Genomic DNA, 13,222 nt, shown 5'->3' with positions numbered 1-13,222 from the left:
GGTAGGCAGGGATAGTTATCAATCCAAGTTAATGTATTACATCTGTGTAACATAGTTGCAAAAATTCTCTCTGCACTAGGGTCACATCATATTGGGGAGCCAGTGTTAATGCAGATATCTGAATGTATTGTTACTTCAGATGTTACTGTCTTGACCATCTGAAAAGACATACAAAGTCATATCTAACCTCAAGGAGTGTTTGAATGGCTTGTCTTAGCCCTTGATGATAGTGAGCATGAAGCCAATGGCTTATGTGACAGTGCAAGCCTGCTTCTTCCATAGGAATGATACTGCTAGTTTGACACCTTATCTTCTGTGTGCCACAGAAGCCAGTGGGACTGAGGGAATGGAGTTAGTTCTCAGTGATACTTCTCAAATGTTGCAAAAGAAGCTCCCTTGTAGGTTTTAGTTGCATAATCTGATTCATGGCAATGGTGAAAAACTCCAGTGAGGAAATACTGGCTATGATGCTGTGGTATTTGTAGCAGCTTTGTGTAGCTTTTCTTTTCTTACTCGAAAGAAGTAGGTCAAAACCAGTGACTAGCAAAATTTAGCAGGAATTTGAATAAATACATGTTTGTTTTTCAGATGGACAACCATCAGTGCCAGTGTTTGATAAAACTCTCCAAATAAAGCAGATGCATGTGTTAGAAACTCTGGATCTTTTGATTGCACGAACAGACAAAGGTAGGAGAGATGTGTTCTTTGATTCTCATATGTATGTGGCGGGTGCTGGGTGTGTACATCTCATGAGGCAGTTGTGTCTATCAGTGGAAATTATATTGGATGCCTCTTTTAGAATAAAGGAGCACATACAGCAACTACTGTCATTTTCTTAGAGGCAGGGGCAGAGGAGGGAATCCCTAAATGCTCAATCATTCTTCTTTCAAGGAAGCCAGAAACCGGTGGTATGGTCTTTCTTCAGCCGCTATTGGAACTCAGCAGTTTTCAGAAATCTTCTTGGCTGAATTATTTAGTTGTGCAAAAATGTGGGGGAAATTACGCTGTCACTGTTTCACCAAATGATTTTATTGGTATTTGTTCTGTTAACTGTCACCACATCCTAGGGCTACAGAATGTATTTTATTAAAGGTTCTGGTATAAAAGACCTTAAATGTTGTTTCCTTTTAGGCTCAGTTGGAGGCATGTGCAGGACTGTGCACTTTTTTGGTGAGGTACTTTTTACCCAATAGTCTGTGATTGAATTTCACAAAGGGAATATACACAAAGCAAGAACAGGATCTTTATGTGTAACACAGAGGAAAAAAATATAAATATGATTGTTTTACTGTTTTTAGCACATTGTCTGTTTGCTCCGTTTTCGGCTGAAGTTGCGTTTACCCAAACTTTGGGTAAAACATGGCTCCTTTTGTATCACTGGGAATTTCCCAGTTTGGCTGCACATGAAGAAATTACAGAGCCTTACAGAACTGGCTCAGTCTACCTGAGAGCAATTTGCAGTTCTCTCAAGACACCTTGGAGGGTGGGTCATCTTTCTGAAGATCTGAAAAGGGTAGTTGTATCTGAAGCTTGTTTTATGAAGCTTCTAGAAAACATGATTACATTCAATTGTCAAAACATTGTACTGTTGGATTAAACCAGAAGAGAAACATTTAAGCAGGCATCATGAGGTATAACAGAACAAGTTATTACTGTCATCAATTTATGACAGTTCAAACATTGTATGATAAATTCTTACTCATGTAAAAAATTGCAGAGATTTTAAACTTTTGGTATGAATGCTTTTTGAAGCACTTGGGAGACAGTTATTCTATACTTGCTGGAATTCTGACCTCCTATTTTGTATTTGCATACCATATTAAAATTAGATTCTTGGCTGGAAGAAAAATTATACTTGCTGTTCATTTTCAGAGTACACATCAGCAGCAAAAGTGAGAAAAATAATCAGATGAGAAAAAGCATGCTCACACTGTTCTCATAAACTGGGTGCAAAGATTTTGTGGGATTTTAGGATGTTATATGCTGCAGAGTTAACTTTTTAAGCTTAGCTATCAGCAAGAGCTGATTCAGGTCAACATTCCAAGAGAAGGCACAAGCAGTTACTGCAAAGGTTGATGACAGGGCTGGTACTCAGCCAACAGGAAACTATCATGATGCAGTGTTCACCAGAGGTTGTATTTCTAATAATGATTCTGCCTTATGCCTTTTCTGAAGTGAAATCAGACCCCCCACCACAGAAAACTGTATTTATGGTCTTTGCTTGTTTGAGGAATTTGCAGGATTCTGGTGCTACATTCTTCCGGTTGTTGTGTTTGGAATGACAAACTGAACACCAAAGGCAGGAGTAGTAAGTCCAAAGAGAGACAACTGATGAGAGCAGTAACATTTGACCTAGCTTATGTTTTTTGCAAAAGGGTGGGAATGTTGTTTGCTGTTCTTCCATGAACTCATTCCTGGAAGCAAAGATTCTTGGATGAATCCTTGAAAAGAGAGGGATTGCATCTATTTTCCTTTTGTTGTGTTGACAGTAAGACTTTGGTCTCAAGAGCTGGATTACTTAGTGTTTCAAATTGTGTTGCATCTTCTCTTGCTGTGGGAAGAGAGTAATGCAGAGGCCTGGTTTCCTGACTCATGTTGCTGTTCTCTCAGAATTAAAGGCACCACCTTATCATTTTGCTTTTGCCTTTATAGTGAGATCCATACCAACTATATAGTAAGCAAGCATGTTTCATTTTTCCAGCCATATCAGCTAGTCTAGTAAAACACTTTACCTTTGTCAGAAAATTTTGTCTTGCTTACATTTTAAGAACATTAGTTTCTTAGATAAGAAACTATTCTTAAGCTGCTTATTTCCCAACTGCAAGTAGTAGTGTATAATTTATGTGTTTGTTTTAAACTTAGGAGTTGTAGACTCAACTCATATCTGTCTTTGTGGGAAACAGATTTAGCTATGGAAGTAGATACACTGTATTATCTTTGCAGGTGGAATATACCTTGAACGAAACTTGCTTACCTTTGAAGAACAGAAGAGCAAAACCAGTCTGCATCCAAAAAGGTTTCAGACTCTTGTTAAGAGTCCAGTTATCAGCTGCTCAGCTGGATGGTTCCAGCTCTTCAAGTTAAACTTTTTGCTCTTACCCTGGAGTATTTGTGCTTTCTTGCAAAATTGTGTGGTTTTGAAAAATGGTGTATGTTTTACTGTTTTGAAGCTCTTATGTCATTTTCTAATGCAGCACCACCTGATGGGAAACTAAGCTACTGACCTGAAGGGGTTGGTTACTAGAATTGTCAAGCCTAGAGAGTCTTGTGTGATGTTGTGGCTCATCCCCAGAGGAGTAGTATGCTTTGTTTATCTTTCTTCTGCTTGTTAGGTGATGGTTCTTTTTGGGAATATTAATTTCAAGCTACCACCATCTTTTTTTAACTTGTTATTTTCTGTCCCTCTTCATCCTTCAGGGAAGGAATCTCGTCTCCTTGTCTTCAGACTCAGTGCTGTCCAAAAAGATATAGAAACAAAGCAAATTATAAGGAGCAAATACAACTGCAGAGAAAATAAACTGGAGAGAACAAAAGGTGATTTCATTATCCTCTGTTAAAAAAATCTGCTGTGGTATGATGGTATAATCCAGCATGACATTTAAGAGCTTTGTAAAAATACCACATTACTTGGGAAATGCTGATGATGAAAAGCTCTAGAGAAAAGTAAAGTAAACATGTTGCTTTCAGGATTGAGGAGTATGAGAAGAATTATTCAGGGATGTGAGACTAAAATAAAGGGCATTTTAAGGTGGAGGAGCACTAGCAAATCTCCATTAAATAGAAGTGTTTAGATTAATTTGGGTGTTGTGGATTATTTTAGTAGATGTAAATATTTTTCTGGTCTTCAGAAGCGAGCTGCTTTGGAAAGCTGGAACCTGCAGAATAATGAACATCCATGTATTTAGTCTCTACTTGCAAAAGGAGTATGGGGAAAATAGATTTCAAGAGGGTCATAGCTTTTAGTCTTTTTCTCGAAGTTAATGTTACCCTGTGAGAAGGTTTTTTGTGTTTATGGGTTGCTGAGTCATGCATTAGGGCCCTGTTGTACTAATCATTACACACATAGAGAACAAAACAAAATGCAGAAGCAGACGCTACCACAAACACTTATGATCTAGCGCATTATTTCCTCAGGCTGCCATTTGTATGCCATTAATACTCATCATGGCAGTGAACTGAGGATTGTTGTGGCTATTCGGAACAAACTACTTCTCGTCACAAAGAAATATAATCCACACAACAGTTTAACCAGCAGCTCTCTGCTATCATCATCTGAATCTCCAGTAGAGGAGTTCCAGTACATCCGGGTATGTGTAATCTGATTGCTAATTGCTTTAACAGACTAGGCAGCATTCAGCTTTGGGGGGTAGACAAAGAGCATGCATTATTATCTTCTGAACCTCCAGACAATTGCAAGTGAGGAGTCATGTGATGGGATTCCATCATGCATATGCCAAAAAAATAATTTAGATTTTTAAGTAAGTTTCTACTTAGTCTTTATCATGCTTCTGTGCTTAGGGCACATGCCTTTAAATGAAGGGAGTACTGCAACGCCTACAGCAGGAGCTTGAAAAAGAGAATATTTCTATTATTTACATTATAGGAAATAAGCCTTTCTGACCCTCCAGTGGTTATGACGTTGGTTGATGGACCTACTGAAGACAGTGACAATATGATCTGTGTAGCATATCGACATCAGTTTGATTTAGTTAATGAGAGTACCGGAGAATCTTATAGATTGCACCATGTTGAAACAAACAAGGTAAGTTTTCATCATTGAAATTATTATCTTGCAGAACCACACTGAATGTAATTTCTTACAGACTCAGTGCATCCTGTGCTGACCTCCTGGGAGTGTAATTTATGGAGATCCTCATGTCTCTTTCTTTTCATTTCTGTAACCTGATTTAGTGTGCTCCGAGAGGTTTGTTCCTTTTGGGATATGTGATAATAATCACTCCCAAACAAGGCAGTTGTAAGGTATGACATGTTAGGAAAGAGCCTGAGTTTCAGGCTCTGGAATATCATCTAGAATGTCCTTTCTTAATCAGCAGCTTGCTTTTTGCAGTTTTTTTGGGGGGTCTTAGTGTTTTATTCTTTAAGAAATTGCAGTAAAGCAACTTCCAAGGTTTGGCCACCAGCATGTCATTCAGATTAGTCTACTTGCATGTACTAAGGCTAAAATATTTACGTGTATCTTTTAATTGTATTTAAGGAACTGCCCAGTCAACAAATAAATTAACTCAATCTTTCTAACTAGGACATAGAGTTGGGATTTAAGCGAATGTCCTGATTTTCAGAAAAGAGCTCCAGTATTTCATACTGCAGGAAAGACAATGATCTTTAGCATCTCTGAAAATCAGATAATTTCAATTTTTTTCTGAATATGGATGTGAGTGTACAGCTTTAGGGAAAAAAAAATAAAAAAGGAAGATTTTGCACAGTTCATCTTTTTTTGCTGTTGTTTTTCCTCATAGTGAGATAAGAAACTACACTTTTCATTTGATGGTTCTTGTTGATATGTTATTTTCTTTTTAAATCACCTGTATTTTTATTCAGATCTGGTGATGAAGAGGTTTGGTACTCCCAGCATGGGCGAAACAATGTAAACTTCTCCACAGCAGTGGAAATCTGGTTTAATCTGGATGAGGAGGAACTACAAGTAAAGAACAGGGACGGAGAAGTACCCCACCACTCCACACCCCCGTCCCTCTTCTTGCCAGGAATCCTATTACCTTTGATAACACAAACAAAGCAGATAATTAATATGAGTTCATCCAGTGATTTTTGTGAGGCTGAAATGGGGCAGCAAATTATTTTAATGGGTAATAGAGCAGAAATTGGCTCTATGGCTTTCAGTCATTGCAAAGGATGGCTGAAAATGCTATATAACAGTTCATGTTGCCAAATAAGTTATGTAAGTTTTTATTGTTTTATACTGTGGGTGTGGTGTTGAATATGCAGTATTGTACAGAACTGAATACAGAAAGAATTTATTTCCATTCTGAGAGCATCTTGGAAATGAATCACAAAATCCCCTTGCCCACCACTCTTATTTGTAGTTGTGCACTGCCCAAACTGATTGTTTTGCTTGTTAGTCAAAACCTGGTTATAATAACCTCAGTATCCTCTGCCTGTTCATTACCCTGTCTCATTGTCGTTGCAGGTTAATTTTGTTGCAGCTATTGATGTATATGAAGATGGTGAAGCTGGTCTACTGTTGTGTTATAACTGTAAGTATTTCGGGAACACTGAAAATGGAAATACTTCAATCTCCATATGTAATTATTTTTTTCATTGGAATCTAGATCTGTGTTTTAAAATAAATTTCAGTGTTTCATGGGAAGTTTTTCAATATAAGTTCTTTTTAATTTAAATGTGTATTAGACTGAAAGTGGAAGTATTTTATTGCAGGGTATGTTGAGTTTAGACATTCTAACTGTTAGGTTTTAATTTGTTATAAAAGGATGTAGCTTGTTACCACTTTACCCACTAAAGTCCTGTTTCTTCAGATCTACCTCATACTTTAGGTAGTTACACACTTACTAGGTGTCTTCAAGACTTACAGTTTAGCATGCCATCCCTTTTTTTCCTTTAGGTGCTGTTCCATTCTGTCATTTTGCTTTTTCTTCCACCGGCTTCTTGTTTGCATTGTTTCATTGTAATCCTCTCAGTCTCATTTTATAATATGGCCTTAGGTATAATACATATATGCACTTCTCTGCAGCACACAGATACTTTTTCTTCCAGTCCTTGTGAAAATAGAAGCTCTTAGTATGAAGTAGCCTTTATGAGGCAAGGCTGAAGGACAAGGCACAGCTTCCTTTGTTGCAGAAGGCAAGTCTTATTTGCCTCTCCAAAATGAACATTGGTGGATAGGATGAATGCACCTGTGTTGCTGCATTGGCTATCAGCCTGAAACAACAGGTTATAAGTGTCTCTGAACTGGATCTTCTAGACTCTGATGAGGCCTTATTGGTTCTAGTAGCTTTCCAGACTCTACCTGGTTCTGGTTTGATTAGCACTGCTTCAGAACTAAAAAGCTGTCTGATGGAGCATAGCGAATTCCCACCCACACTTCTGCATGGAATCAGTTCCCTTTTAATAGACCCATTGCTGAGCAAAGGCTTGCAGCAACTTGAATTCCTATTTCTAGGACAGGGAAACGTACATTTGTGTTTTATAGTTTTAATAATTCTGAAAGTATATAGAACAAATTTGAAAACACAGAATTTGCTGGAGTCCTATGTTTGTGTTTAGAAGAAGACCTGCAGTATGTTTCTGGATATGAACTTTTATTCAGCTTAAGGACATGAGTTGCAGGAAAAAAATATAATTTTGCCTAGAAAAATAGAAAATAGCTGGAAACACTACATATTCGAGAGGGTCATAGATGGAGCCTGCAGTACGCTTGTGTAAGTTTGTCAAGAAAAAAAGATTATTGCAATTGCATCTCATCTTTAAGCTTTCTTACTTGCTGGTATGACTCCTAAAGTCCCTGAACTTTTAAGGTTGGACCAGATGATCCTTGAAGTCCCTTCCAACCTGGCATTCTATGATGAATAAATTTTTGATCAGCACTAGTACATATGTTTAAAGATAAATCTATTGTTGGTGGAAAGTTAGGTTCCCACTTAAGTAGATCTATCAAATTAAAAATCCAGAATTTCATTGTCAGTAAGAAGCTGGATAAGCCAGCATTAATATCTGACTCAGAGAAAGACTATTCATTTCAGAATTGATAAACTTACAGCAGCTAAGAAGTGGGTTCACAAGTTCTATGATTAATGAAGTCTTGGTGTCTGTAGTATCCCATATATATACCAATTTTCAAAGAAGGCAAACTGTGCTAGCATATGGCTGCTGGAAGGGCAGTTCTTACAGAGTAAGTAGTTCTGCTGAAACTGCTTTCTGAATTTTTCTGGCCTATTCCTCTATCCATGGACAAGGTAAGGAACTGTCAACTGTTGAAACAGTAATACTTTGTGAAACATGGCGACTTATTAAAATGTAGGTCTTTTATTTTGATCTTTCAAATGGTGTGTTCATAGAGAAAGCACATTTTCTTGTCTGTTTAGATACAGAGGGACTTCAGCCTAAATATTTGCTTATGTATATAATGCTCACAGTTCTGCAAAATCTGCCTATAAAGTTGGCGTATGTCCCTTCTAGTGTAAGGTGGAGGATGCTTCTTTTTTGTTACAGATGTTTGCCAATACAGAAAAGTATATCCTTTCAATGGAGGTTCTCCACTGATCCAGCCATCACCTTACGACTTCCACTTCAGCTGGAATCAAGTTCCTTATGCTGTTGGTAAGAAAATACCTCTTTTTACTAGATGGCTATTTTTTTCATTATAATTTAGGCTTGTACTTGGCTATTAGTGGAATTAAAGTATGTATGCTAGGAATAAGCATGTAACATTCATGATGCCACTTTCTCTAAGTTTCTGCATCTGATAATTTTCAAAAGTGGAGCCTTGGTGCCAAGTTCTTCCTTTGTTGAATTTTTTTTCCTTTCTCTTTTTTCTGTTTTTCATTTTCCATTCAGCATACATTCTGCTAGGCATAGAGAGGGAAGTTTTCTTCAGGCTTGATGTAGCTCAGTGTCGATCAGTATGTTAGACAGCTTTTTTAATCAGAAAGGGAGATGCCAGAAGAGGTCAGAAACTCAAGAACAGTTTTCATGGAGCATCCAAGAAACATTTACACTAAACATTTTTCCTTGCCACAAATATTTTTTGTTTTGTTGCAGTCTGTGCTTTCCCTTATATCCTTGCCTTCACTACTGATTCCATTGAGATCCGGTTAGTGGTGAATGGGAACTTAGTCCACACGGCAGTTGTGCCTGAGCTGCAACTTGTAGCATCAAGGGTAAGACATTTCATTTCCATGATATCCTGGGATCTAATTCACATTAAAAGTTGCTGCAGCCAAAAACCAAACAAACTGAAGCATATGCTGCTTGATCCATGGTGACTGTTCATCTGTATGGTCTTAGTTTGTATCAATACAAAGAGAATCAGTATTGATCTCACTATCCTGTTTTGCTCATGGAAATGCAGATCTGAGGTATTTGACTGTTTATGGGGTAAATGCTATCCTCAGCATCACAGATGTTCCCTCCACTTACAGTGGGATAACCTTTCATGCCCAACCCTATTTGACTTAGCAACAATAGTGGCAGTAGCACATAGTGGACAAACATTTGAGCTCTTACTCAGGAGATGGTTAAGAAGGTCTGGCTGTACTAATGATGAATGATTTGTCGTTTCAGTCAGATATTTATTTTAAAGCTGCTGCTGCCGTAAGTGGATCATCTGACAGCAGCTTTAAGGAAATCTGCTCAAGGAGTTCTCCTCAAACACCAACAGCATATCAAATGCCAGAATGTCCTCTTTCTACTGTAGAAGGTAACATGGTTTCCAGTTAGCTTGAATAACAATCTTTGATCATTCCAGCAGCATCACATCTCAGTGCAGCTGTTCTTTAGTAAGATGAAATTGATCAGGTAAAAGATTTTGGGGACCTGGCTGAAAGTCTGGAAGATAGAGATTTTCTCGTAATCCACAGATATGAAGAACCTGACTGAGTTTTTGCCTCATAGTATCTCTTGAATTCACAGTAGGACTGTTTTGAATAAATTATTTCTGTAGGAGGGAAGAATTAAGCTTGGGTAACTTGGCGAGGCTTTGGGAATATGATCAAGAATAATAATGCAAAAAGAGGTATAAAATTGTGGGAAAACTTGAGATTTTGCATACAACATTCCTTTCATTTAAGAAGAGCTAAATCAGTACTGGATGGTTATAGATCTTTTGTGAACTAAAAGTAAGAAGTTCTAGCCTCGAAAGATCCTATTTATATCAAAAGATCTCTGGGGCAAGGAAGATCTTTGTTATTTGGGTTAAAAAGCACCCAGCACAATGAATATAAGTTTTCTGTCTAACTTTTCATTTGGAAGTGTTAAGAACTGATTCTATTGTACAAGTGCAGCTTTGTTTCCTTCTGTGTTTCAGCTGAAGTTCCATGCAAAAGCCTGTACAAAATTCCTCTCAGTAATCTGGTTGGGCGAAGCATCGAACGACCTCTGAAGTCACCTTTGGCTCCCAAAGTCATCACTACTACAACATCCAGTGGCATTGCCTCTCTTCCAGTTACTCACTCGCTGTCCTTATCTCGTATGGAAATTAAAGAAATTGCAAGCAGAACACGTAAAGAATTGCTGGGTAAATTGTCCTCATTCTTCAGTGGCAATATCAGTTGCCAAGTATAAAATTTCTAGTCTGTGGACCATCACAGACAGGTTTGTAACATGCATCCAATATTCATAAATAAGTAGTATGAACAAACAAATGAAATTGTGAGAAAACATTATTTGCAAATAGCCAGCGTCTGCTTGCATGTAAGGTGACCATATTCAAAGCCAGGTAGAATCTGTTAACATTTTCATTAATACTTTCTTTTCTGTTGAGAAGTTTAAGTCTTTTATTCCTTTATTAAGGCCTCTTGGATGAGCCTGTACCCAAGACAGAAAGTGCACAGAAGCAAAAAAAGGTTCCTCGAAGACAGTCAGATCCCAAGCAGGGAACCGTAAGATCAACTAGTAGTGACAGGTAAATATAGTGGCTTTAGAAGAGAAACTCTGATAGGCTATCAATGTTTTCAGAATTTTTTTTTAACCTGTTACTGCTTATCTCAGTTGGCATGGGGCCGACTGAGACCTGTGTTTACCAATGTGAATTTCATACTAATGTGTTTGTTACATTGTCTGAATACTGTAAGTACTGTCACAATGAAATGAATTAAAATTTTTTTTAAAAAAAATTAAATTAAATTATTTTTTTCTAAAGGCATGTTAATGAGCAAAGCAAGAGTAAATGGGATTTTGTGGGGACCTGCTGCAGTTGAGCCTCTCCGTAGGATTTGGACTGTGCTGTGCAAGTTGCTTGCTGTTTTATTGATATGCTCTTGTGTTGCTATTTTCAGAATAAATTCTGCAAAGAAATATCATTGCATTTGTCTGTTTGGCTCTGCTTACCTGGCCCCACTGCCATTCTCTTGTTTTCACTGTTTCCACAACATGTGTTTGTGTAGCATAATGGCAGAATTCAGCCAAGATACAGTAGACTGAGCTGAACAAACAAAAAAGTCTCCTGCAATGTAAAACCGTATTTGATTTATTTCACTATTTGGAAATTATTTGGCAGGGGACTTCATTAACATTGCCTTTTTATGATTTTAAGCAGAGTAAAACAGAGAAACTGAGTTTTAGTGGTCTGTCTCTGCCTTTAGGACAACTTGATTGAATCTAGAAACAGACATTGATCCTCCTTGCCCCTATCTGTATATGTTTTAGTAACTTTTGTCTTCCTCTTTACAGGATAATCTCAAGCTCTTTTGAAAGCTATGCTGAAGTATGTCATCTTTCCACTAGTTCAGATCCTGATACTTTAGCAAACAGGGAGGAGAGCTCAACATCCAGCTGTCCTTTTCAGCCAATTTCTGTATATGATGAAGACATCATTGACTTGAAGTGAAAACAGTCTTAAAATTTCCTTACTTCCTTACTTCAAATTTTCTTACAAAGGTATGAGCTCTATGGAAGTGTCACAGACATGGTAAAATGTGGCTGGAAGTACTGATGATTAATTTTTATAGAACCCATGTTGTTCCGGATAGCTCAGCCTGATTTGGTGGTGCTTGTATCCTTGACGTAGGTATGTTGTTTTTTTCTTACTTAATGAACCATTACTTTTTTTGTGGCATTCTAAAAGTAGGTAATCAATGAGAGATGTAGGCTGAAACAGAATAAAAAATACTACTTGCTCTGAGCTTCTTAAAATTTGAAGTACCTGAATGACATTAATCTAACTTAATTGCTGTTATCACTATCATGAGTTCTTTTACAGCAGTGTTATATGGGAAAAGGAATTTTATAATGTAGATCACTCCTTTCGGTTTTCAGCCTTTTGAAGAACAAACAAACCAAAAAAACCCCACCCCAAAACAAAAAAACAAAGCCCAACAAACCAAAACAAAAAAAGGTTTGCAATCAGGAACTTTCCAAACAGTGCAGTCTGTCCTTGAAATGATGCAGCTATAGTATGCTCACTGAAGAATCAAGGATGTTCTATAAAGATCAGGTAAGATACAAAGATGTTGCTTTCTTTAGTCTGGCCTGTCAATGGACATTTTTTAGAGAAACTTGAAAACTCTTCTAGTATTAAGAATCCTTGAGCAGAGACACTTTTAATAGAAAACACAAACTTTCTAAATATACCTTAAGAATTTGAAGTTAAAATTAAAAAACTAGAAAAAAGCAAAAACCAGATGTGTTCCTCCATCTACTAGAAAACTGTTACTATAGTGCACCTACAGATTTTCCCATTACAGGCAGAAGAACCAACCCTTGATTTTTCTTTCTGACTACACAAATATTCCTATGCAGGCATCAGCATTAGTTGTTGTCTGCTCTTGCACCAACAGTGTAACTCATTATTTGAGAGAATCATATTTTTCTAACTGGATCCAGACTGAAATTTCATTGCTAAGGAGCTGGTTTTCTATGATGAAATAGTAATTTTAGATCTTTTGTTACATTAAAAAACAAGGTTTCATGTTTAAAGCTTGATTATTTTTTAACCCTTTCCCTCTATGCCAAAAACCAGTTTTAAACAGTATTTTGAAAGGGTTTAGTTTTTTCTTTTGTCTCATGAAAGTGTGATGCTTCCAACCTTTTTATATATAAAGATTTTAGCTTTATTAGCAAGTATTTGCTGTTCTGTATGTAGGAATACTTCTGTATCCTTGATTTTATATTGTAATACTATTCATGTGTCATGATTTCACTTTCCGCCCAAGCATGACCATCTGGAGATGTGTGCCTTTTGCTTAAGTCTGAAAGTAAAATATTTTTTGCGAAGTATTTTTTGCCTAGTTTCTTGTATATAAGGGCTTAGTTGCTCCACGTAAAAAAATAGGCAAGACCTCATATCATTTCTTACTCTCAACCAGAGTGGCTGATCAAGGAAAGAAGCAATATTTTCAACAGGAATAAATCTAGGACCAGAAGCAGTATTTACCAGTGGATACTATTACTTTAGTATTTTTGCACCCATAAAATTGTAGGGTGGACCTTAATAAGCATCTAAAAGGAAGTGCCAGCTCAGTCTTTGCATGAGCTTACAATTCTTTTTGAGAATGCTGTTTCCAGGGATTGT

General features: G+C 37.2%; 1 protein-coding gene across 1 annotated transcript in view; it reads left to right on the top strand.

The window, feature by feature from the left end:
• The window catches only part of GARNL3 (GTPase activating Rap/RanGAP domain-like 3), a 44,472-nt gene extending 32,933 nt beyond the window's left edge, over window positions 1-11,539 (top strand). The window contains exons 20-30 of the mRNA XM_009998919.1: window positions 589-687; window positions 3,418-3,534; window positions 4,135-4,307; window positions 4,604-4,762; window positions 6,167-6,233; window positions 8,206-8,313; window positions 8,755-8,873; window positions 9,277-9,412; window positions 10,019-10,228; window positions 10,504-10,615; window positions 11,383-11,539. Coding sequence (XP_009997221.1) covers window positions 589-687; window positions 3,418-3,534; window positions 4,135-4,307; window positions 4,604-4,762; window positions 6,167-6,233; window positions 8,206-8,313; window positions 8,755-8,873; window positions 9,277-9,412; window positions 10,019-10,228; window positions 10,504-10,615; window positions 11,383-11,539 — 1,457 coding nt within the window. The remainder of the gene's footprint in view (window positions 1-588; window positions 688-3,417; window positions 3,535-4,134; window positions 4,308-4,603; window positions 4,763-6,166; window positions 6,234-8,205; window positions 8,314-8,754; window positions 8,874-9,276; window positions 9,413-10,018; window positions 10,229-10,503; window positions 10,616-11,382) is intronic.
• The last annotated feature ends 1,683 nt before the right edge of the window (window positions 11,540-13,222 follow it).

The sequence above is a fragment of the Chaetura pelagica genome, unplaced genomic scaffold (assembly GCF_000747805.2).
Source record: "Chaetura pelagica isolate M959 unplaced genomic scaffold, ChaPel_1.0 scaffold405, whole genome shotgun sequence".
Classification (NCBI taxonomy): Eukaryota; Metazoa; Chordata; class Aves; order Apodiformes; family Apodidae; genus Chaetura; species Chaetura pelagica.
The sequence above is the reverse complement of the archived record's forward strand: the minus strand, read 5'-3'. Positions and strand labels throughout refer to the sequence as shown.